Genomic DNA, 26,446 nt, shown 5'->3' on the forward strand with positions numbered 1-26,446 from the left:
TCTTGAAGGCATGTCAGATGGAAAATGAGAAGCCAAGAAAAGTCTTTTAAGTATTACAGAATAAAGAAATATGGCCTGAATGGAGTTGTCTGTGCCATGTAATTGCTGTGAAGTTTTGTAATGGCAGAAGCTAGGTCTTCAGGAATCAAAAGATCCCAAATAAGTTTGTCACTCAGTAATAAGAAGAAGAAAAAAGAAACAACAAAAAAAGTGGAAGTTAAAGAAACTTCAGCATCCTCCTCTATTACTTCCTTTTTTAACAATGTCCCATCTGCCAAAATTAGCTGTCCCATGTGTTGCCAATTGGTGCCAAGATATGGAATCAATAAGCACATTGATGAAACATGTCAGAGAAACTGTGGTGAGATTGGTGCCATTGATGCTTCACTGAATTCTTGTAGGAATAGGAGTCCCCCATCTGCAAATCTGGGCAATAATTCCAGCTCATATTTTTCAAAAAACCTCTCAAATCTTGAAACAAGTCCTTCCAAAAGTAATTTATTGAAAGGAGGGAGTCCAGCACAACAGACTAGTCCTTACTTTAGCAGTAACAGTTCAGCCTTTATTCTTAACAACGAATCACAGGCTCAARCAGTTAAAATAATCTCTTTGGGAAGCTTGTCTTCAAAACTGTCCAGAAGACGTCTCCAGGAAGGAAAACGAGTTGTGTATGAAGAGATCAACTGTTCACCTCTGGCTGTTCACAGTGCCTGTACAAGTACTGCAGCACATGATGATGATGATGATGATGAGATTGATGCTGGGCAGAGTTCTCAGAAAGAAAATCGGCCTTCTCAGAGAGAGCACCAGGAGCAAAATTTTTCAAAGAGGGAACCTGAATTTCAAAATGAAATAAACAAATGTAATCAAGAAGACCTTGTGAATATAGTTCAGGTACCTTCACCATCTGATAACAGTAATGACAAAAGGTTCCTGTCTGGTACAAGGACCMCCAAAGCAGAAGGCAGGTCTGAAAGTGTGGTACTTACTCCTGATAAATCTGAAACACCTCTAGCTATCCATTCTTCAGCAGAGCTGACCAATACTTTGGAAGTTGAGACACACCCTCACACTGAGGTTACTCCTTCAAAGACAGAAGTGAACTGTGGGACAGAAAATTCCTTTAGCAAGGATGATGAAGAGGTACTTCCTGTGGAAGTTCTTGAAGACTTTAGGAATGACATGAGCAATACTTTGTTAGAAACTGTAGAAAAGGTAGAATTTCAGGATTCCACTGGGGACATTCTAGACAAAATAGAGGAGGTCCTCTCWGTGCCCAGCTCTCCTGGTCACCCATACTACCTCCAGAATTTTTTAGTAGTGCTGCGAACAGTATTGGAGAATGAAGATGATGTCAGACTATTTAATGAGCAAGATTTGAATATTATAACCAAGTTCTACAAATTATCAGGTATCTTTTTTTAAAATACATTTCCACATTACCTCTTGTAGAGAGTACTATTAMGTAGTTTTATGTGAGGAGTGCTACATCAATTGACAATTTAACTTGATGAATTCCTTAGAGAAGAAGCTCCTTTTTCTCAGGAGTTGTACCCCTCAGTGGCTTTTTGTAAATAAACTCTCCTAATGTTGTTAGGCACAGCTGTTGAGAGAATGGCGGGGACACAGTCCTTCCAGCAGCCTGATTTGCACAGTTGCATGGATCCAAGTTGGCCACAAGCAGCCAAACCTGAGGRAGGGGACTACAGGGCCTATTGGTGCACTCCAGGCCATAAGAATATGACAGTAGTGACATCCTGGGGCTTGGCAATGCCTTGTTTATGTTGGGGTAGTTAAAATGGTGACATATAAAGAAAGAAAGCAAAAAAAGTCTTGTTATTGACTCTCTAAGGGAAGCAGTAGATGCATATCATTTGCATCCAAAGATCCAAGAATAAACYCACAGTTAGGCCAGGACTGTATGCAGGTGTTGGCTACTTTGACAAATACTAGAAGAAATGTTCACCTTCTCCATTTCTACATTCCCTGGATGTGAATGAGACCAATCAGTAACAGGAGTTTGTTCTATTAGATAAAAGAAGTGCTTGTTCTCTTTCAGTAGTGTGATTTCAGAATTCCCCTCTCATAGTGGTTGTGAATACAGAAAGAGTTGCTGCAAAGTAATTGATGCAGATAAATCCATGTCTGCCCTGGATGTGAGGATCAAATGATTTCTCCTTGCAGGGTAGGAGAGATTGAGCTGTGAGACATGTGTGGATAGCACTAAGTCAGTATATAACAAATCCTGGACAACTGACAGATGGATGTCTTTGTCTTCACGAAAATACCAGGCAGGATACTTCAAAAGTTCAGGTAGATGAGTTATCTGTCCCACATTAGAAGTTTCTACCTAAGCAAGTGTTGTCTTTCAGTTATCATAACACAAAAAGGCCCACAGACCTGTTCAGTACTATGAAGTTGCTTGAAGATAGGTATTTTCCAGTATTGTATAATTTTCTGCTGARATGTCTACCATTCTTCAGTAAGTTATCTCTAACACAGGAAAATTTATGAAGGTTCTTAGGAAATTCTTATTGCAGCCCTACTTTGGTCAGTTCCATGGTCTGGAAAAAGAATGTCCATSTGTTGACCTTTTTCTGTTCTCCAGAATGATAAAAACTGGGGATAGACTTTAAAGAGTTATAACACCACAGAGAATGTGACAAGCATATGTCAGAATGTAGTTCTCCCAATGAATTGATCCTGGAAATATTCTATTAAAGWAAAGGCTGAAAAAGTCTTATCAGGACAAAAGAATTGTTAAGTAAACATGAAAAGTTTTCTGCCATTTCTTAAGTATATCTTGGTCTGGTAGTATTTCAGTGTTTATTAATAATTGGTTTCAGTTAAGCAGCAGCAGATGTGTAAAAAATTTGGAAGTTGATGGGAGTTGAATTAAGGATTCAAAAGGTTGTTGAATGTAGTAACAATAGCRAGACTATTTTCAGCTAAAATTTAATAAGCTATTTTGTTGAATTTCAGCATCATTAGTATTTAAAATGTGCTTTTAAAAGGTGCTTAAGGGAGAATAATTSCCTGATAAAATCAAATGGATAGGARTTTTTTTCTCATTGYTTTCAGTACATATATTAGTAAAATTAGGCTTTTCTTTGGAAAAATAAGAATATAAAGAAAGCTGCACAAAGCTGTTCTGTGATTACAAAATTATTATGTCAGACTACAGCTTCTTTTGCTCCCCAGCATGAAATATTTGGTTACTGAATGACTGTTTAAAAAAGCAAAAATACCTATTTAACATTAAAATATGCAGAGTTTAACAATAAAGTAGCCTTTTTTCTATAAAACATATTATTTCTTGAAGGGTGAGCATGTCAAGATGCATTTTAACAATGTCCATACTTTTCAACCTACAAAACTTAAAGATTCTAATAAACTTATTAATTACTTGAAAAGTTAAGTCCTGCTATTTTACCAAGCCTGTAGAGCATGGGGAAATTTAAATGTGTTTTAGAGAGTACCTGCATCGAAGTAATTTTTYTGGTTGTAGTAATGATTGTGCCTAGTACTGTGTTAAGAATTTACTCTTCTTTTTGTCCTTCCATGCTTTTAATACAATCTTCAGTTGGTGGGCAGAAGTTGTATGTGAGACTTTTTCAACGCAAGCTGAACTGGTTAAAGGTGAACAAAATAGAGTATGGGGAGATAAGTGTGGATTTGTCACCAATAATTGAAGAACTGGCTGAAGCCAGATTTCTACAAACAGGTAAGGCCAGCATTAATAATCCTTTAAAATAGTACAAGTAAAATTTGCAGTAGTGTCGTGTTAGAGTTCAGTGCACTCTATGCTTGTCTGTGCCTTGGGAGTAGAACTTGAGGAGTAGGATAAAGGCTTCAGGTAGATGAGTGGTCTTGTGAAAATACAAACAGTGCAAATTAGATAATACAGAAGACCAGTTTTTCTGAACAGCGTTTTTTTTATTTTTGTAACTTAGCAGAATTTTTAAATTTTTAATGTTGTTTTGAAGTTGTAAAGGGTGTTCTTTTTCTGATTATTCCATTCCTTCAAAGAAGACYTGTGAAAAGGTCCAGAAGAAGGTCCAGAAGCATTTCAGGCTGAACCAGATAGCATTGATAAAGCATTCTTGAATAATCTAGATCATTAGATTAGTACTAGGTTGTATGTGCTGAGAACTATTGCTTGAATGTATGTGTATAACACAGAATTRATATATGCGGATCATTTTACTTTTAGAATCTGAACTGGAAGACCTCTGTGAAGGATTGGATTTGCTTTCAGCCCCTGAGCTGAAAACACTGGCAAAGGTCTTTCACTTGCCAAACCCAAATGCTCAGAAACAGCAACTTGTGGATGATTTACTGAAGTTGTCAAAGCAGCGTTCAGTCTTCAGCAGRAGTCAGGCTGGTGTTGGGACAGTGATTTTAAAAAGGTAAACATTTTACAGTTACATTTTGCAGTAAGTTGTGCTTCAAATGACACAAATCTAGATGCCTTTTCAAGAGAGGAATGCATTTAGTAAATTTGTTAACAAAAAGGGGCAGTGTTACATTTCAATCCACAGTGAGTCAAACAGTCAAACATTTCAATTCACAGTGAGTCAAACAGTCTATACTAGACTGTATAGTCTCTCTGCTTCTTTCAAGGAAAATCAGGTTTGTGCATTAATTGGCTTGAAAAAAGAATTTCATACTTCATTCAGTATATTTTAGGTTTYACAAGTCATGGTAAAAACCCTTGTTACAATAATTTTATTTGTCCTTCCAGGGTGAAGARCCTGGCTGGAAAATGTGTCAGGGTCTGTAAAGACCCTCGGGCTGTGTTTTCCCGAATTCTGCTGCTGTTTTCTCTGCCTGAATCACTGGAGGAAAAAGAAGGGCAAGGCCTGCTCTCCACAATCCTTAGGGCAAACATGGGGCAAATGGTGTTCCCCAGTTACACAGTAAACAGGATAACACAGGTCTTCCAGGACAGAGATGATCTTATCAGGTAGGGAGAGCTTTGGCAGCTTGAAAATCTGTTCATTTCTGGAAAAGCTTTACTGCAGCCTTTGTGTAGTTCAGATGTAGAACTCCAGATGTAAATATGTATTAATTTTGCAATGATATAAAATTATTTTTATATCCAGGTAGGACTTGTAATTCACAGTGGTTTGCAGTTTAAACCAAATAGCATATTTATTTGCTTCATGATCATCTGATCAAATCTGTTTCTTCATTTGCTGTGCTGATTCTGAGCTAAACTAAAAGTATATTCTCTAGTTGATACGTAAATTCAAACATAATGTGACTTGCTGGTTTAAATTCTGCTAATCTTACAAGATTAAGAATAAAGATGGCTGCATGGTTCAATGTCTTTGGAAACTGAATAAAAATAATTTATTTATCTCAACTATAGATGCTTTTTAAACATGATAAAGCTGTTGTGGTTTTCAGGTATGCAACTGCTGTTCATCTGTCAAATGATATAACCACTGCAATGGTAAATGGGAACTGGGAAGAAGCTCATAATCTGTATCTGTATGCCAAAGAAACCTGGAACAAACTGAAAAACCACCCCTCTATAAGGTACCGAACTGGAAACTGGCCTGGTGGTCATCTTACTTTGAATACTTTTCCTTTTGAGAGAGGCTTATCAACTAGTGGTTATTTAAGCCTGATAAAGCTAGAGACTTTCATGTTCTTGAAGGCTTGGAACTTCCTGATTGTTTAGCTTTCCAAGTTACAATATGAAAAGACATTTTTATAGAATCTTGGGGAAGAATTGGTAGGCATGGATAAAGCACTAAAACAGTTCTGTTGTATGTGGCAATGCGGGAGAACAAGAGTTTTATTTTTCTCTTGTCATAGTTTTTTATGGCTTTGAAACAAATGGCAGTAAGCAGAAATTAAAATTGACTGTGAACAAAAGGATGTTGCAAATGTTATGGGAAAACATGCTGGGTTATTCATGTCCTTAGATTTCTGAGTGGGTGTTGCTCAGGAAGTGTTACTGAGTATGTGAGAACTGAAATAACATGYATTGGGTTTGCAGCATTCTTCATCAGTGTTTCTTTTAATTATTTTGTTTTCTGGCTTAATGATACACCACAAGTTGAAGCCTTATGTTTGGCATTATATTCAATTTCATGGCAACTGGTTTAAAATAATATTCATAGAGGGTCATTTGGAGATCTGTTCCATTTTACACTGAAGACAGTGGAAAAATCTATTTTGATTTTACTAAAACATTCAAAAGACTTGTTCTGAAACACAGATGTGCCTACTGAAAAGATGTTAGTCTTCTTTTATGGCAGGAAATTCCTCTTCTAGATTTTTWCTTTTGTTCAGCTTTGTTTCAGAAGTGAAACTTCTGATTTATGAGAAAGAATTGGTAGTTGCATCTACTGTAAAACTGAGTAAGTGATAATTCCACTGTTGTTGAAATTAAAATACACTGTCCAAGTGCAGCCTGCACCTGCTCCCTAAGCCAAACTATTGCCTTAACTTAGGGTTCTTGACTTTGCGGCTGCAATACTCATTTCAGATCAAATTGGATATATAAGGCATTTAATTTTTGTAAGTGCTTTAGGTATAGGTATTCTTAGTAAAAGAATTTTATCAATTTAAAGTGCTGTAATTAAATGGATCTGAGCTGCTCCTCTTTTTCAGCTATCATGGAGTTTTACCTGATTACCTGCGACGTTTCACAGCTGGCTGGGTGTTCACGAGAATACTTTCTCAAGGAGTCGAAATTCTGCAGAGACTTCACAAATATAAGGTAAAGTGGTGAAGTGAATAGGAATATGTGTTTAATGTAGCATTCTACATCAATTTACATTTCTGATGTGGCTGGAAAATGGTAGTGATGCTTGCTAGGGCTTGCTACAGTTCTAATAATAAGTTACTTTTAAGGGAAAAGGGCTCTTATTTTGTACTGCTTTAGAAAGTTTTCAATTGTTTTCATTTCTGCTTCTGCTTTGGAGCTTTACCATATGTAATACACCATAAGACTATTGCTGAGATATGCTTGTTTCATTATTTAAAAATACCTGCGTTTGACTAGATTTGGTTATTGCTTTTAAATAAAAAAATCTTGAAAGAGAAGTCTGCTACAAAATCTCTGTCTCACCCTTAGAGGGCTAATATCTCCAAAGGCCTCTGACTTGTATTTTAAAGCAAATCAGATTATTCTGAAAAATACTTCACCTGTGCAACAAGTAGTACTTAGATATTTTTTCATATACAATAAGGACTACAGAAAGGAGGTTTTTGGCAGCTAACCTTTAATTTTCCATAAAAATATCTATATTCTAGAGTTTTTAAGATATATGTATGGATACAAAATGGGTGTATTGGGTAGTGGAGTAAAAAGCAGGCTTGGATTGCCCAAAGTTTTTATAGTATTCMTTAATTAGAAGGGAAAGTGACAAGCTAACTTGGACTTGGTTTTGTAACTCAATGAATAAAGGAACAATCCCATTGATACAGGAAGCAGTGCAGCAGCTGCRGAGCCTCCTGGCCCAGGATGTGTATTGTGCTGACAGCAGAGGGAGATGGTGGGATCGGCTGGCTCTCAATTTACATCAGCACCTGAAAAACACCAAGAAGGTATCTTCAAAACTGCTGCTGGAAAGCTGGAAACACTGCASGCATTGTCTGAAAACATTTTTACAAAATAGTTCTTATGGCAAGAATAGTGATATAGAGTCTTCTAAAGATGCAGGTATTGGTAGGAATCCCAAGGTCAGACAAGCAGTTTCTCCTAAGAAAATGARTACATTTCCTAAATCTTACACTGATCAGTAAAATTAGAATTATTTCTAGTGTATTAGTGTAAATTTGAATCTAGAGGCCTCCTTGTGCAAAATGTTACTCCGTTAGAACTTCAATACATCAGTTAACAAGGTGGCCATGTCCTTTTTACACTCGCAAGTTTGTGCTCCTTGACTGGATTGCTCGTGAACACGTTGCTGTGCCCAGGTGTCAGTARCTGCTGTTTGTCCCGTGCTGTTCCCCAGGCCATCGGCTGCATCCGGAGGGGGCTGGCAGACCCTGCCGTGCGCACCGGGCACCGCCTGTCCCTGTGCCAGCGCGCCCTGCGCATCCGAGACTCGCCCAGCTGCAAGCACTTCCGGGACCTGCTGCAGGAGCTGCCCATCCTCACCGTGCACGATGTCACACATGTAAGCAAGAGAACACCAGCTCCTGAGCTCTTGTTACTTCTGACAAGGAAAAATAGTCTGAGAGACTTGTTACATGCTCTGCACCAGCCTCTGACTGACGTGCTGCAGGAAAAGGAATAAAAATGTGTTTCTAAAACAAAATCCTCTTGTAATCAAATACTTCTATGTTGATCAGCTTTTTGTCTGAAGTTAGTCAGCTGTACACTGATCTAATTTGCATTGCTTTATATGTGTTATTAATGTGGTTAACCATAAACTGCACTGATTTATCAGTAATGCCCTCAGAGCCTTTCTGTCTGAGGAGTCTGATCAGATCAGTGCATTGCCTTCGGTGGCTCCAGGCCAAGCATTCTGTGTGCAAGAAAAAGTAATGATAACCTTTGCAAGTTGTCAGCATTAGACTGATGGCTAAAAAATGTCATTGTTCTTTTAGGAACCTTTGAGAGTTATGCACTCTAAATATGTGCTATGCAAATATTCAGTGTAGTGCACTTGCATCATATTAGAATGGATTTTAAAAAGTCTTTCTTTTCCATACCATTGTAAGGATAATTCTATCTGGGTAAAATCAGAGCAGAGCCTCACTTGCTCTCTCAGCCTCCTCACCACGTTCCCTGCAGCCCTTCTTTGTCTCAGTCCACAGTCAATATCCTCAGTCTTCTGTATTTTTGCATCTGGTCCTGTATGTAGAAAGGGTACATTCCCATCTGCACAGAATTTTTGCTTGTTTTCTGAAAAATATGCCATTTTATAACAGCTAAACAAGATGATTTCACAGGAATGGCTGGTTAAATTTTATTCAGTTGATTTTTGGAAACTAATCTAGTTCTGATTATGAAAACTGAAAAGGTGTTTTGAGCTAAAGCTTTTTAAACATGATGCTGGAAAGTAACCAAATGTTTTCATATGTTTAGGTTACAATCAGTGGCAGGATGTGTCCTCAGACAGGAATGGGAAAATCTGTATTTCTCATGGAGGATATTGGTGATAAAGGAGGCGAAGACTGCAGTGTATCCACAGTCATGTGCTCAGTTGAGGAGCTGGCATTAACTCATTACAGGAAGAATGGTTTTGATCAGGGTAATAGTACTGTTGGTTTGGGTATATTTTWCAGTAAAATACCTCTGGGAGTAAAGAAACTATTTACTAATCAGTTTAGTTAATAGCCCAGTTTTAGCTGATTTCATTAGACCAGTTTTTAGGCTGATTCTGTTTTCCTCCCAAATACCTTTAATACATCATTTCCTTACCAAAATACTCTAACATGTATTTTCAACCTGACCTGCTTCCTGGCCTTTATTTATTTCCTGCCTTCATTTACCAAAGGTGGTCTTGAAGTGTGTTAGGAAAAACCCATAATACTTTATACAAGATCTAATTATAGACTATAAATATATATGATGTTTTTAATATATGTTATGATCCATATTGTATCTTTTTTGAATGTTAAAGTTGTGTATTTAAAATTGGTTAGAATTAGCCCAATGAGTGTTGTGGGGCCAGGGCAGGGATGGAAGCTGTGCTGCAGCTGACAGGCCCTGGTCTGGGAGCTGGGGGCCTTGGGGAATGGGGCAGGAATGACCTGCCTTTACAGTGCAGTGGGAATGTGTGCTGACTCCAGCTGGGCGTGAACCTGAACATGGCAGCTTTCTGGTTTGGGTAGTGATGGTTCAGTACCTCTTCATATGAGATTGCTGTAGAAATTAATGCTTCCATTTTTATTAAATTCTGCCCTTTAGGTATTCATGGAGAAGGCTCAACGTTTATTACTCTGTTTGGGATTCTAATGTGGGATATCATTTTCATGGATGATCTACCTGACGTGTTCAGAAATTCCTATCAGGTAATTTTTGAAAGGCTTTCTTTAGTTAATTTATTTGCCCATTGCTGTAGACTCAGTAACCATGTTGAAATCTTACTTGGGATTAGATGAACATTTTATTCTGAGGGACTTTCCAGGCAGATTGTGGTGTTTGCTTCATTTTATTATTTGTTATATTTGGTTTATTACCAAGGGCTTCCTCAGTAACGAATTGCTATGTCTGACTGGATTCGCAGAGAGGGTGGGATTGGTCTGGCTAAATGYTCTTGTTCTATAGCTGAGCTCCCTGGGCAAGGTGTCCTTTCTAGTCAGTGGAGAAACACTGCTGTGCCACAGCCTCATTGTCTTGTCTGAAGATGACACATTCCATTAGAAAAAAATAGTTTGTTTCTTTTCAGTAGACTTATTTTTAAACTCGGGTTTGTTAACATCCACACCCACCCCACTCCACCCCACCATTTTTTTTTGGGATCATCCTTCCTTTTTGACAAAGAAAGGAGCAAGCAAACAAGATTACAGAGCTCTCCAGCAGCTTCCTGTAACACACTAAGGTCAGTGATTCCAGGTGAATTTGTGGCTTTATTTTTCTTTACCTTCTGAAGCAGAAGTCCTGGCTGAGCTGAAAACCACCAGGCTCTTAGAYATGACAGGAAGGGGACAGCTGTAACTCCAAAGGCCGTACAAAACTGTGAACTGGAATTCAAATAGCTCCTCTTGCCCTTACTAATGCAGAGCAAAGCTATCATGATCCTCAGGCATAAACAATGAGGAGCTGTCAGCTCACATCTAATTCTCTCCGTCTTTCCTAGGCTGTATTTTTGTGGGATTATGTGTGGGAGCCGTTTTTGTGAGGCTGTTTTCTAAGCTCTCTGCATTTGCTTTTGAAAAGCTGCCGTGGCTCTCGGGCCCTGCCTGCTCAGCAGAGGTCAGAGCTGAGTTGCTGCAGGGCTTTTCACACGCAGCGTGTTCAGCACTGCCCCGGGGCTCTTCCTGTGGGCGCCAGAGGATCTGCCCCAGCTTCATTGCACCTTCTTTCACCTCCAGCTGCTCACTGTGCCTGAGCTGTCTTAATTTCAAATCCAGATCCCGGCTGGAACGTTATTGTTCAGAGCACTGAGAATGCACAGAATTCTTTGTTAAAGGAAACCTCTGTGTAGAGTTCAAAACCAACAGAGCACAGGCTGAGATGTGGTCAGTGTTTGTTGCACTGGCATTGGGTGTTAAAATATATGCACAATTTTCCCATTTAATAAATATTTACGTGGTGGACATGTTCAACATAAATCAGCTCAATGTTTTGAGTGGCTTTGTAGTTAAGAACAATATGAAGTAGGACATTGTCATTCTGGGAATAGCTGGCACTTCCTCAGAGCTGTATTTACCTTTTCATCCAGACATGCCCCCTGGATTTATACACTGACAGCTTCTATGAGAACAGGAGGGCTGTCATTGAGGCCAGGCTCCAGCAGCTTCATACAGCTTCCTCAGAGACTCTGGCAAAGTTGGTTGCTGATGTCTGGACTACTCAGGAGGGAAAAGCAGCAGCCCTGGTTAACTGGGGACTTTTCATTTCCCTCCAGCAAGTGCAGGTAAGTAACTGTTGTSCAGCAATTTAGCCTTGACATTCAATTGCACCTGGCCCTAGAGGGCTCACAGGYTGTATTGACGCACTGAGCCATGGCCGATGGAGAGCCCTCATGGTGGGAGGGAGGAAGATTAGGGAGATGCTGAAGTCCCTGCACAAATACTGTTACAATTTTCTTATATATCTTATACAGTAACTTTTCCTGCAACAGTAGCTGAGAATACAGAGGGAAATCAATGTAGAAAACATCTACCTCTGTTATTTGTTACATGAGACTAAACAAATAGCTGAGCTCGGCCATCTAATATTCTTGTAAGGCTTGGGAAATGGCTCTGCMGGAAATTAAAAACCCCAACCAACTACTAAACTTTCTTTTCCAGAGCCTGGTCTCTTGCCTTGGAGGAACATTCCTGAGCAGTGTTTTCCGACGGCTTTCCAGGGACCTGCGGCACTGCCGGGGCGGGCTGCCCGACCTGCTGGTGTGGCGCTCCCACAGCCAGCTCTTCAAGGTGTGTGGGGCACACTCAGTGCTCAGTTCCCTTCCCTCGWGTCAGACCTTGCACTTGTCAGCCCGCACAAGGGGTCATTTCCTGTCGTGCTGGAGCAGCCCTGCAGCTCGGCTGGCCAGTGCCAGCACTGGCTGATTGTCTGCTCCTCCCAGCGGGTAGGGAGAACCAGCASCGATCAACGCTGGCTGCTGCTGGTGAGAAAAGGTCTTTAATTAAACCTCATGTAAAGCACTGTTATCAAGGTAAAGCACCTGTTACAATCAGCCTTGCACATTCTGGCTGTTAGCCAACGRTTCTGCTGGCACCACGCAGACAAAAAGTGGACTGTTTGAGTCTACAACTGTGTCTGCTACAAAAACTGAGTCAACAGTCATGTTTTGTGCCTTGCATGGCAGGGTACTAGAAGACTACTGAACATCTAATCTGTTTATGGTACAAAGCTGAATAGCAGAATTTAGTTACTTAAAACATCTGAGTAAGTTGCTGTCAGTATCAGCTGTGACACATGAGCGTTCAGACAATCTGTTTTTCAGTATGAGAGATCTTCATTCACCAGGGCTTCTATCTGTATTTTGGTGCATATTTACTATATAMAATTTCATTCTCTTACAGTTAAATTTTGAAATATGGGGTAATAATTCAGCACCCATTGTGCTAAAATCTCTATTACTTTTGTTGCAAATAACAGCCATAAGAAAAACTTATGTGGGAGTTAATGTTTCTCCAGAGGCACCCTCCTAACCATGCCCCTTTCCTTGTAGCTGGTGGAGGTGAAAGGCCCCAACGACCGCCTGTCTCCCAAGCAGATGCTGTGGCTGAGTGAGCTGCACAAGCTGGGGGCTGCAGTGGAGGTTTGYCACGTGCAGGACATTGGAGGCAAGAGCAAACGCCTCAGCTGACAGAGCTTGGATCCTGCGAGTAACTCGGCTATTCCTAAAGGAAAAGGCACCACACACACCCTGCTCATTAAAAATAGTTTCTTCTAAAATTCTGGTTTCTTGCAACATTACTGTAGTCCTCTAACACAAAAAAACTCTAAAATGTAATATGAGAAGATTGTCAGTATGATTTACTGCTGTCATTTTGTGTTCAGAAAAGCAGAGCCCTTCTTGTCCCTCCACAATTCCTAACCTATTCTATGAGGTAATCTGGGGGGTTTGCCCAGTGAAGAGGACGCGGTGCCACCACACTGAGAACATCTCTGCAATACAGAATCTGGGCCTGCTCATTTCTGCAGTGCCTGTGTGGCCCAAATTCATTATGCTGGCAAGGCTCCTTGCAAGGTGTGAGTTCAGGCCCTTGTCAGGACTGTCAGCACCAGTGTGGTTCTCTGCCTGTTCCCACTCAGTGCTATATGTTTGAATTTTGCACTGGTATATAAGCAAATACAGGTGTTCAGTGATGGCAGAGAGTAGGGCATAAAGCTTTMATGCTGTTCTAATGTGCTGCTATATATGAAAGGATAATTTATGTAACAGCCCCTTTTTTGCATCTGGATTACCTGTGCAAAGGGAAATATTTTTGGCAGTAGACAGGAGTTGATCAGTGCAAAGATGACCACACTCTTTTTATCAGTTCTGCCCCACACAAATTGATGGGTTTGCTCATTCAGAAATACCTCAGTCAGTTTGAACTAGAAAGATAAGTTCCCTTTTAAGACACCAAAATCCCATGGGTTTCCCTTWGCACACAGCCAACATCTTTTCTCTGGAGCCTTTATTCTCATATTAAGTTTCCGCTATCAGAAATTCTGATTACCATGCAAACCATAGACACTGTAATAGAATATAGCATGAAGTAAGATAATTTGCATATCATTTTTATTAATCATCTTCTTATAGCAGTGTCCATGCTATTCTTGGAAGAAACCACACACATATAATTTTTTTGTTAGAGGAAGTGAAAGAAAACCACCTGAAGTTCACTGTGGAAAGGTATGAACTTTTATTGACTCTAATTTACTTCACATTCACAACTCAGCATCAGGATTTTATAATCTTCCTGCCACTGCTACTTTACTCAGTAAATCATTATCAGGCACAAAGGTTTTAGTTTCAGTTGAAATGGTGAACTCTAAACCATCACAGCAACAGCATTAGAAACCTACTGCCTAGAGCAATTTGAGGTACAGATTTCTGTCTCTTCGTTAGAGGCAAATTAAGGATTTCATCCTTTGCTTAAATACATGTTAGGATTTTTTTTTGTTTTAATATCTTTCCATCTGAGAATAAGCCAAAASGTTTGCCCAGCTTGCTACATTTTCATTAAAATCCAAGGCAGTTAATTGATCCGAGTGGTATTGCAGACAGGTGCCCATGAAGCACACGTGCAGGCCTGGGCAGACACACAAACACACACTTGTCAGTGCATTTCTGGAGGCAGGACACAGACTGGGACACAGCAGGACAYGGAGCCTGAGGTGCCACCACAGTCACAGACCTGCACTGAGCCCCAGCTGCTGCACTGGGGGTCAGCAGCCACAGGAGCAGCCACAGAACTCCCCGTGTGTGCTACAAAAGTCATGACTCAGCCGGGAACAGCTGCAGCAATGCACATTTTCTACAATCACACAAAAGGATGAGCTGCTTGGTAGCATTTCTACTCTTGCAACAYGAAAATGGCATTAACAGTATCGTGTTTTAAATGGTGAACAGAATTAAAATTTGAAGATATGTGTACATATAAATACACACACATATATACACACTTGCATGTCAGTGTTCTGTACACAGAAGTTAAAGATACATACTCACACCCCAAAATTGCTTTTGAAAGTTATTAAACATATTCAGAACAGTCCCTAKGGACTTGATAAGGCAACTGTGCAGAGTGGAGAATATTTCAAAATTGACTTTGGAAAGACGGGTACCAATGGTTAATGAGAAAGTATTCAGTTGTTTAACTCAGAGGAAGCAGCAGCATCCACAGGCTCCCACAGACACAGCAGTTGCTCAGACTCCTCAGCAATGCCCTGTGACAAGGAAGCAGAACCTTGTCTTCAAGTCAAGGGAAAGGTGGATCCCCTTTCCTTCCTCTGCAGGAGGTGCCCCCTCTCAGCCTCTGCTTACCCAACTCCCTTTTTGAAYGGTATAAAATTTCTTTGTCAGTCTGTTTGGCAAATAGATATTTTGACAGGTTTTGTTTATTATAAAGGCATATTATTTTTAACCTTCTCCCATGCTATATATATAAAATACAAAGACCCTCTRCAGCATCTGTACACACATTAGAACTGAAATGTAAAAGTGTCTGAAATCTCCTTATAAAAGACAATTCAGTTTAAATATAGTACCCATTTTCCCCCCCAAAGGGTACTAGCCTAAACATCTTTTTTAATTCCACCAGCTGCTTTTGTGGAGTAATTTATTTACACATTTTTGGTACCTTTAAGCAAAGAAGTTATACTTTTAAGGGAAAAAAAAAAAGACTATAGTTTAAACTGTCATTGTAAAAGAAAAAAAATAGGTACCAAAAGACAGCACACAGGTTGAGGTCTTTTACATCAAGTATCAGGCCRGGGAAAGCAATAAACTAATGGGAAAAAAGGAATGGCAAAAGCAAACGAATACAAACGTTTGAATAATGAACAAGTGAGATGACTGYTCCAGCAAGCTGGGAAATAAATACAACTGGTTTGTGGACCATTTAACATGCTCARCTCSTCTTGCAGCATAATTAGGCAATTGAGGTGAATACACGTTTTTTCCTCACAAACAGTTGCYCAGAAGCACCTGGCATTGTGTCATAAGAGCCTGTGCCTGCCCACGTGGACACACTGCACAGCACACACACAACAGCTTCTTTGCATAAGAACAGGCTTTGGAAGTTTGGTTAGGGAAAAMAGGAAGCCCACTCCCCTGCCATTGTTCACCTTTGCACTGGCCCTGCCTTGCTTSCCTCTCCAGCCCCAGCAGCACCAGCACAGCACTGCCCTGGAGGTCAGGGAACAGCCTGAGAGCCAAACCCCACTTTGTGATTTAGGCTGTGCTGCAGATCAGTTTTGTTTTACAAACACAGTGCTCTAAATCCTATCCCTCCCCATTTTTAAAAACTCAAATACACTGTGTATCCTGCAACTTTSTTTTTTCCCCACTGAGAAAACTGAGAACAGCTTTGAGTCCATCATGTAAGGCCTTTGGTGCCCTAACTGGTGAGTCAACACCTGCATAGAGGCTCAGTGTCAGTTCAACAGTGTTGGTGTTTCATACAGAAATAATTTMTTATAAAATACAGCCTGGCTGTTCAGAGAAGGCAGCTGACAGGAGCCTTAACCYATGAGAATGACACATCACTATTTCTCCACCCTTCTAGAACTCCTCATGCTCCTGCTTTTCTCTCTGTGAAACTTGAGCCCTTTTGTGGAACAGCATCCAGGAAGAGTATCATTAAAAAACGTTTCAGAGCAATGAGAAGGCTGCTGCCTTAAGCAGAGGGAGGCTGTTGGGTGTAATTCCCTCAGGCAGTGCTTGTGCATTGCACTGTGTCTATGAATGTGCTCAGCTGCTGAAGGAAGGCACCACTACTGCTCTCGCTGGAGAGAGTTCCTGCACTCCTTGTGGAACTGGCACGGAGCCAATCCTTTCTGGAACCCAGCAGGGTCAGCTATGAGTTCTGCTGGAAACTCCTACATCCTACAAAAACATGATTGAGCTCTGTGCAGGGATATAATGCTGAGTACTTGAGATGCCCTTATAAAAAGGTGAGGATCTTGTAGGACTTGCAAACAAGATTAACCTTAAGGAAGGAAAACCTGTTTCTTCAGGATGCCTGTTGTTTGCAGAAATGGAGAGGGAGAAGTAGTGGGGGGAACAAGAATTTGCCACAACAGTCTGTTTTAAAAAGTTGGGGAGGGGGTGTCAGCTGCATTAGAATAATCCTTCTACTCTTTCCTCCCAATTAAAGGCACTTCTAAAGCTACTACAATATCTACAGCAAATGTTTTAAGGTTAACAGTGCATTGTCCTGATGTGGATTTCTAAAGTCTAAAGTCAAGCTCATCACAAAGAGCACAAAAACGACTAATAGTTAATGAACACATTTTGGGGAGAGAAAGAAAAGGGAACAACCCCTCCCATGGATACACTGCATTAGCAYGTATGTAGGGTGATAAGTCATGGAACGTTAGTATGTTTGTATCTATACATGTAAGTATTATTCCTGAAGAGGCAGTCTGATAAAATAGTGTATTCCCAGACTGCAGCTGTCAGTTCATCTCCACTGCACTACYTTGACTTTCCAAGCTGTTTGATCAAAGGGTCACTTCAGTCACTGGGAAAACAAAGGTTTTTCAAGCAGAACCCTCATTAATGACCACATGGAGCCTTTCAATTGCTAATGAAATGCTCTATCGCTTGTAATGAGTCAAACCCCCAAGAACAGGAAGAACTGGGGAGYGGAAGCCCCAGCAGATGAACTACTGAAGACAAAATTGTGCGATTTGAAGCATGACTTGCCTTGCTTTTAAATATTTGTGCAAATCTTACATAATGTTTGTATATAAAAATTATTACAGCTTTCAATGCCGCATTTAGCAGTGTTAAGTTAGAAAAGACAAAATGATATACTGTACTCAAATCTTTAAACCTCCACATCACCTCAGTCTTCATTTGCAAGCGTCTCAGTGGATAGCCAGATTTTGGCACCACTTAAAAATTTGCTTAAAGGCGTTCCCAGAATGCTCCGTCTGCATAGGTTCCCTACAGGAGAAAAAGGGAATGAGGAGGAGAGAAAGTCTGGGGCAGCCGAGGTGTCATTTAAACCATTTGCTCTGAAGTACATCCTGCTTTGGTCCAGTTCCAAGCAGTGGCCTTGCAGGGAGGAGTTGCTCTTGCACTGCCGCAGGTTGCGGTTTAACATGTCCACCTCGTCTGCCAGCAAAGAAACTCTGTGGAAAGCGGTGATGGAGCCGCCGTGGCTGATCTGGGTCTCGGGAACCCAGCGGAAGTAGCAGAGTTTCCACAGTTTTATTTGTGTTCCAGAGAGATGGGGCAGAATGACGCCGTGCAAATCAACGGGCTTTGCAAACCAGTCTCTGAAGTACTGCTCCATACTGTGGCTCTGCCCCTCCGCTGGCTGGAAAAAGTCCGGCTTCAGTTTTAGTATCAGAGAGTTTCTTCTCGGAAGGAACTCTTGCTCGTTGATGATTCCATTTTTTAGTGCTGGGGGGACACCTCGCAATGTGGAGCTGTAGTTTTTCTGCAGAAAATAAATACTGGTAATTTTCCAGTTCTACATTCATTGGAATAGCAAATTTCCCTGAGCTRCCAGGGTGCATCATCCAGAGAAATGCTGTGACCTTTAAATAGTTCTGAGCTTGTGAGTCACTACTTCAGGGCTCACAGGGCAAACTGTGGCCGCTTGTGGCCTTCAAAAGGAATGTTTTATAGCAATGAATGTAGCTACATATGTTTTGTAGCAATGAATGATTGACTTATAATCAGTATTTACCGAAAATACTGACAGCCCTGGGGGAAAAAAGTGGCCTGTCATCACTTTTCCAAAGGTGAAATAATGCAAATGTTGGCAGTGACTCAGCCACATCAGAAAATGTCCTAGAATGCAAGGCTTGAYAATTTACATCTTTACTTCTATGGAAAATAATTTCTTTAGGCTGGGAAGCCAAGAAACGGAAGGCTCCTCCTGCCTTGCAGCATCCCCAGCAGCACTCCCTGGGTATGGYTACAGTGTCACAGGCACAGCCCCTCCCAGCCCCGGGTACCTTGGAGCGTTTGAAGGTCCGGAGGGCCCCGTTGTGCACGCTGGGCGTGCTCTTCCCGATGTACAGCGGGTTGTGGAACAGCAGCCGGTCCTGGCTCGTGAAYTGAAGAGACCAGTCCCAAACACATGGAAATCTGAGGCCTTTCTCATCACCCAGCTGAATATTTTTGCTTATAGCAAATTCCTGAGCAAAGGTAATATTMAGGCAGATTAAAATTAAAGAAAATGGGCTTATTCATAGATCTTAAAACCAGTGCCTAAGTATTGGGCAAAGAGGAGCAGGGATGTAATGTAGAGGTAAGATGATGGAGCAGAAAGACAGCTGGAGAAAACAGCTGTTCTGCATTTGTGCAGTTACTTTTCAATTACATTAAATTGTTTCTTGGCTTACTCYTAACCCCCAAAATGGCATTCTGAGAATACACCAACAGCCCCTCAATGCTCTGCTTCTTTATAAAGTCGCTACCTACAACTTTAAAGGGAAAATATTTAAGAAAATCAGGAAGTTTCACTTTTATCAGCCATCATTTGTTTTGTACAGACAGTGCTGATAAGCTCCAGTTTTCAAAACCAAATTTAAGTGTTCAATTTTCTAAATGCCTCYATTGTGCATTACTACTGGAACTTTATGCAGCATCTCCCAACWCTTTCAACTATTTAAATAAATATGTCAAGAGATTTCAAAGTCTGCCTGAAGCATGAAATTCTATTTATTGCCTGTCATTCTATTTTCTGAGTTCCAGATATAGATTTGCTTCCTAGAGGAGTAAAAGTAATAATGCACAGTAGCAATGTTTTCCAAGGAAAAAAACAACAAAAAAAATTCAATGGACTTTCTTCTTAGTTAGTCCTAGATAGTTAGTCCTATCTTTGCAAAGATCACCTGAAAGGACATTGTGATSATATTAATCTGGGAACCTGAGTATTTTGCCCCAAACAGAATCACAGAATCACCAGGTTGGAAGAGACCTTCAAGATCATCGAGTCCAACCTCTGTCCTAACACCTCAACTAAACTAACTCATGGCACCGAGCGCCACATCCAATCTCTTYTTAAACACGTCCAGGGATGGTGACTCCACCACCTCCCCAGGCAGGCCATTCCAATATTTAATCACCCTTTCTGTAAAAAAGTTTCTCCTAATATCTAACCTGTATTTTCCTTGGCGCAACTTAAGACTGTGTCCTCTCGTTCTGTCAGTTGTTGCCCGGAAAAAGAGACCAACCCCCACCTCACTACAMCCACCCTTCAGGAAGTTGTAGAGAGTGATAAGGGAGTCACAGAGTGTGACATTTTGAAGAACACACAGGAAGYATTTAGCTGGGATGCTGTTATGCCCRGGGGGCAGGCTGCAGTCTCCTGCAGTCTCTGTACTCACAGTGCTTTCCTTGACTCGCTGGTGAGGGCAGTTGAAGAGGAAGGTGCCGAACAAGGAGATGCGGGCGCTGTCRTGCAGGATGGTCAGGTACACTTCAGAGAACTCAAAGGCTGCTGGGTATTGCTCCAGCAGCTGCCAAACGCAGTCAAGGAACATCAAGAACAAAGGAGACTGGGAAATGRAAAAAGGAATTATCAGATTTAACATAAGCTTTTCCTAAATCATACTATTTTCTTTGCAGTTAGGGTATTTGGTACGTTACTCAGCAGGGTAAACTATTTGCAGTCTTGCATTTTTCATGAGTCTATGCAATTGTGACACCCTGTATTCCTSTTTAGCCACTTGCTTCCTCAGCACTACCTTTGCACAGTTTTCCCTTCTGGGTAAAAACCCAGACAGTCCTTTCCTGGGCTCCCCTAATATTTGTGCAGCTTCAACAATGCTTTCTACCATCTGYATGTCCCTCAYAATTTCTAAATTAGTGCTTGTATGSGCCTTCCTTGCCACTTGGCCTTGTTTTTACAATGTATTTGTTTCCTTGTTTGAAATTACTGGAGAGCTTATGATTCGGCCACATTAATTTCTCACTACCTTTTTTAGCCCTTTTCCATAGCAGCCAATGAATGGCAAAAGTATAAACCATTATTTATGTAAAGCTTTAGAAGTATTTTCCCTTTCCCTTTTCAGTCTTCAGTATATCCTTTCCTAGGGCCAAAAGAGCTGCTTTCTCATTCTTTCGTTCTTGGCATTTAATTTCTTTATCCCTTCACACATTTTCTGTGCTTGGTGCTTAGTGCTCTCGGTTTATCTGCGGGCTCCACGCTCCAGGGATATTCCTGTTCTGTGATTCTCATGCACTGTCCCTGAAAAAGGCTGCTGACCTGGGTCCTCTATTCTTCCACCTGCAGTCAGCAGCCCCTCCTTTGCCATGARGAGGCCAAACAAGATGAGCTGGCAGTGCTGGCACCCTGCTCCCTCCCTCCATCTCCTGGCAGCCGTGTCAGCTCATGTGACTGCAGGGCCTCTTCTGCAGCTCTCTGCTCTGAAAGCACTGCAGCAAAACCTCCCCCACCAAACCCACTCCTCACCTCCTTTGACTTCAGTTTTAAACATGAGCTGTGCAAGTGTTTGTAGCAGCGAGGCGCTTTCATGTAACACTGAAGCAACAATAAAACCCCAGTGGATTGCACCTGGTATTTCACTGATTGTCACACAGCTAAGGGGGTAAAGAAAAGATACCTCTACCCTGGAAAAAGACTTATTTCCTCTGATATTATTACAATGAGATTTGAAAGTATTAAAACATATTTTTACTTTTAGATTTCTGTATGAATAAATGTTCAGGATGATATCAAGCAGGTACTGTGATCACATGCAAATATAATTCATTTTTACCTCTTTGTCAGATCTCTTTAAATGGTTACACCTATCTAAAAACTGATATCCTGCCATGACCCATTCCTTCTGTATTAAGCTTTGAAATCCAACAATTGTTCGAAAATAGGGATCCAGCATGACTTGAATGAGAGAAGCAGCAAGACAGCTCAGGTCCCGTCCCTCTTCCTCTGTGAACAACATACAGAAGGTACAGAATATTATGTATATCATATAAGATATAAATGCAAATGTACAGAATTAGATTTCAAAGAGAAAAAAGGTGCAACTATGTCCAGTGGTTTTCTTAGAACTTCCTTCAAAATATGTTTTTAGTTGTTCTAATTGTTCTCATAACTGAAAAAAAGAAAAACAACAAACAAACAAAAAGAAAAAAACAACAAAACCCAGAAGAAAAACACAGTTCTTTTTWCTTAAACTGAGACTCAGACTATAGAAAGGGTTCGTGCAGCATCCAGCACAGCAGTGCATTAATSAAGAACAAAATACCCACCCAAATGCCTGGTACTTAAACCAAGATGTGCTGAGGAGCAGGGTGTTCATGCTGCTAGAAAATTTAATGTTTTTCCACCCTGAAGCAGATTTTGGAAGGCCATTACATGGGGAGAGCGGGATATACCAGCTGAATGGGTCTTGTAAAAATTACAGAAATTACAGAATTACAGAATTACTCATATGAGTAAGTTTTTCAGTGTCTTTTCCTGTGAAATGTCTCTTTCCACAGACACAACAAGTAGGCACTGTTGTGAAATATTTTTGTCTATAGGACTTCTGAATTAAACTCGTATTGCTTATGCAGGGACTATTAGCCCAATTAATACAGCACAAAGGTTCACCCCAAGGTTTTGATTCTATCCTCATTATCAGAATAAAACCCACAAAGACTCAAAATATTCCTTTGATGCTAAAAGCTATACTACAGTTCAGATACATAACAAAATTATTTTCCCTTCTAGTTCCCCAAATGCCTGAGATATTCAGAAGCCATGGCATTTATGTACAAAGATTACCATTGATTTTATTGAAATCTGTTTATCTACATTATCACAGCTAGTAATTACAACATGCTCTGTGTGGTGTTACCTTGTAGAACTACAGAGACGTGCTTACACTCCATCATATAGACAAGCTCAGCAGAATGCTTAAGAAATGCTCTAGACAGGAAAAGAAAGTGATTTAACAGTTAACAGAAGTTCACATTCTAGGAAAAAAATTATCTATATTTACCTAACTTATATATTAAAGCAAAGAGTCCTTCAACTGATGCACTGCTAATTTACAGTGCTGAATGCTTTGCACATCCCACTGAACATAATTTCATTAATGGTACCAACCTAATGTACTCCAACCAACGAGTGTTTTCCAGTGAGGACAGCCACTTCTCTTCAGTTTCATCAAAAGGCTCTGCAACAGGGACAGTAATTACATTGCAGAACAACTTCCAATAACAATCCCTGTCAGTCAGGGGATTGAAATTCCCTGCATGTCAGGAAAACAACCCCCATGAAAGAAGGGCAGTCCAGCATACCATTGACACAGAGCTGTTTGAGTTTGATGTGTGCAGCCTGGATTTCCTGGATGTTGGGGAGACACTTGTCCAGGTCAGATTTGTAAACATCACTTCTCAGGGGATGGCTTCGAGTTATGGCATTACAAATCCTGCAGGAAAAGAAACAACAGTTTTATTGTTGGAGAGGAAAGAAACAGTCTTTCAAGAAACATGCCACTGTCTTTAACTGCAAACAATAAACCCACATAAAACAAGCACTTAATTCTAAAAAAAAAAGTTTACTAGTTCATCTTCAGGAGACACATTGCTCCTGCCATAAAGCTACTGATTTAACCATTTTTGGTGTCTGCTAATTATAAAACAAAAAAATGGAAATGCTGGATCATTAAAACATCACATCTGGGAAATGAAAATCTGAGGCTGACTGACCAATAACTCTACTCGRTTTTTTGTTTTCCATCATTTTTAGTAAGACTTACCTATACTAAATAAACAGAACATATATAAAGTTAATAAAGTCAAAAGATCTGACAGGGTTTCAACTAAAACTCAGAGCTCTAGTCTAACACATAATGCAGGTGTCTGCATTACTACAAAAACTACAAAAAGTCACACTACAAATTAAACCTAAGAACAAAAAAAAMCCAAGCTTGAAAACTACCTATACAAGGCACTTAATGCCTTCATTTTTCATTAAGGACAGCAAATTATAAATTTTTCATAGAAATACCATGTGCATTGTGACACTAAATCTATAGAATTGTATTTCCGAATGCCACAAATAAATGGGTTTTTACTGTTTTGCTGAAGGAGGTAAGAAAATCTCCATCAACATAAACTGTATTGCAGTAAATCTGATCCTTTTATCGATTCTGTAAACACCAGTCATTTTATCAATGATTAGCCTCCTAAAAAATAAAGATTCATTAAAATCTGGAAAGTTATTCAGTACTTGAAACTTGGAATGGACTTTGAATAAAAATTGTGCTAGAACTAGATCTGGAGAACAGTTCTCTCCAAAGTTCCCACACTACAACACAGCAGTGCCACAGAGTCACCACTCTGTGTTATCCTAACCTTTTAATTAAGGAGTAACACAGCCAAACGTTTACCTTTGATCAATTCTTCGCTGCTGCAATACATCTTTAATGTTGGCCATTCTCACAAGGGCACTCCCRTTAGGGTGATTCCAGGACCATAACTAACACGGGAAAAAAAACCACAAGAAATAATAAAATAATGCAGGTTAGTGTTATTCTGTACAAATTTATTTCTAAATGCTATGCACAGAACTCTGTTAATTGGCATACARAGCTTCAGGATTAATACTGTACTATGACAAAGAGCAGTCCCAGAACAATGAGAACACTTACTGGCATTCGCCTCCCAATGAAAGAGTACGAGTACAGCTTCAGGTCTTGATCTGCTAAGGACGATGGAACCACAAAATATTCTGGAAGGCTTGTGGAAAAAGAAATGATAAAAAAAGGTTATTTTCCCCTGTGTTTTTTACCATCTCTCTTCTTGCTGCAGTGCTGTGTCAGCAGCTCAGTCAGGCTGCCACACAGCAGCCCCTGGGTGCTTTCCCATGGGAGGGCTCGGCCATGGCGCCGGCACAGCCCCAAGGACACTGGTGAGAAACTGCATGTCCCACATGGATGGACCAAGCACCAAAGCAACAGGTGCCAAAATATTGTATTTAGAGACATGACATTTCCTTTAGAGACAAGGACCTCTCTAGAGAGCAGCACWATTAGGAGGTGCAGCACACAACTGAGTGGGATGGGGCTGGGGGGGACACAGGACAAGACAGCACAATTCCCTCCTGCTGCTGTCCCAGGAGACACTTACCAAGTGGATATCATATAACCTTCATTGACTGAGCACACTCTCCACTCGGATGCACCTGTCCTTTTGATTTCTCTATCCCAATCTGAGTAAGTTTCAAACAGAGGAGTCTGCTGACCACTGGCAATGCCGATGCCACCACCACCACCACCTCCTGGGTCTATGCCATTCACCTTCTTTGCTATGAAAAGAGAAGTCATCAATACCCATTAAAAAAAGTTAAACAAAAATCAAACTCTTCACTTTCCTAATTACAAAAAYAATCCATTAGCTATCTATATTACCTACTGTTGTATTACAAGAAAGCAGTGATTTAATGACAGCTTGGTGATACATGAAGATGTCAATCTATTTTTTTCTCTCCAATTTCAGTGGAAAAGCAACATAAAACTGGTGCTGTGCTGCTTGATAGAAGGCAAGGCATACTAATACTCAGGAACAAATGGTATCTCCAGTTACAGGATTTCCTTCTTCAACATGCCAAAGTTTGCAACATTTTAAAAACATGAACCCTTTATAGGCTACCCTTTAATAGGTATGTCAAGAGAGCAAAATAAAACTTMCATAATTTCAGCAACTTTAAATGACTGCTGTATTAACAGCAAATAAAAGAAATGGAAGGCCAGGTTAAAGTATGGGGGYTTCTATATAAATCTGTATTTATATCCACACAAAAAGATGGCCTATCATTTTGTGTCTAGGGACCAGGAGGTTAGAGAGGTTACAGAAGGATCTCCTTTGCTGGTCATTCTTTAGGTGCCAGGAGGACAGTCAGCTGTGTCAAAAAGAAATTACATTTTATTCTTGACACTTGAAGTGCATTTTTAGATGAAAGTGGAAAAAACTGAGATTCAATGCTGTTACCTCTCCCATGAAAGCTCTGAGCAAGAGCCTGCCCAAAGAAGAGGACASTATCATGGCTCAGCTGACATCCCATAACCTGGGTTGTTTCTGCTTTCTGTATCTATCAACTTCAATCTTGCACCGGCACTCTGACTACTTGGGATTTTCAGAAGAAAACGAGACTCAAATCAGACTGTAGTCATTCTTCAAAGATGGTAAATAGAGAAATACAATAATTACAAAAAGAGTCATAATTTGCCTGTTTAATGGTGGGATAATTAACTATCAAATACAGCCTGGGAAAAAAAAACCACAATGCACATACACATCAGAGCAATGCAGGTTTTTTATGTTCCTCAGGAAGCACAAAGACAGTATTTAACCTTTCACTTTACTTGAAGTAGCAGGGATAGAGAGTCATTAAACAGCACTGGAATTGCAAGAGCAAAACCAGAGATCTACGGGAGAAACACCAGGGTTCATAACAACAAGAACACCCCAACCCRACCCAAAAGAATCTCAAACTCTCTTAGCAAGTGCAGCATAGCAGAACAACTGTCCTTTGCCATTCTGGTCTGCTGCTCCAGAGGAACATTTTTACCCACCTTATAGAATTCTTCCAYTAGGTACTATTCCATATAGCAAATGGTATTTTAAGGACAGACTAAAGGCAACTTTGTGTCAGACTAACATTTTAT

General features: G+C 40.3%; 2 protein-coding genes across 2 annotated transcripts in view; one reads left to right on the plus strand and one right to left on the minus strand.

Moving 5' to 3' along the window:
- FAN1 (FANCD2 and FANCI associated nuclease 1) lies at positions 1-13,095 on the plus strand. The gene is made up of 13 exons (XM_057382523.1): positions 1-1,411; positions 3,584-3,724; positions 4,214-4,409; positions 4,745-4,966; positions 5,413-5,544; positions 6,628-6,736; positions 7,447-7,566; positions 7,977-8,141; positions 9,056-9,221; positions 9,881-9,984; positions 11,358-11,552; positions 11,929-12,057; positions 12,819-13,095. Exons 1-13 carry the CDS (start codon positions 121-123, stop codon positions 12,954-12,956), a joined length of 3,108 nt encoding a protein of 1,035 aa, XP_057238506.1. The 5' UTR covers positions 1-120; the 3' UTR covers positions 12,957-13,095.
- Positions 13,096-13,952: 857 nt separating this feature from the next.
- Positions 13,953-26,446, minus strand: part of MTMR10 (myotubularin related protein 10) — a 34,963-nt gene continuing 22,469 nt past the window's right edge. The window contains exons 7-16 of the mRNA XM_057382525.1: positions 24,909-25,086; positions 24,431-24,518; positions 24,170-24,258; positions 23,076-23,206; positions 22,882-22,951; positions 22,631-22,701; positions 21,548-21,717; positions 20,153-20,323; positions 18,776-18,958; positions 13,953-18,252 (exon numbers count right to left, since the gene is read on the minus strand). Of these exons, the coding sequence (XP_057238508.1) occupies positions 17,653-18,252; positions 18,776-18,958; positions 20,153-20,323; positions 21,548-21,717; positions 22,631-22,701; positions 22,882-22,951; positions 23,076-23,206; positions 24,170-24,258; positions 24,431-24,518; positions 24,909-25,086 (1,751 nt within the window). The 3' untranslated portion in view covers positions 13,953-17,652. The remainder of the gene's footprint in view (positions 18,253-18,775; positions 18,959-20,152; positions 20,324-21,547; positions 21,718-22,630; positions 22,702-22,881; positions 22,952-23,075; positions 23,207-24,169; positions 24,259-24,430; positions 24,519-24,908; positions 25,087-26,446) is intronic.

Source organism: Malurus melanocephalus, unplaced genomic scaffold (genome assembly GCF_030028575.1).
Source record: "Malurus melanocephalus ecotype Western Australia unplaced genomic scaffold, MMel_1.1 scaffold_572, whole genome shotgun sequence".
Classification (NCBI taxonomy): Eukaryota; Metazoa; Chordata; class Aves; order Passeriformes; family Maluridae; genus Malurus; species Malurus melanocephalus.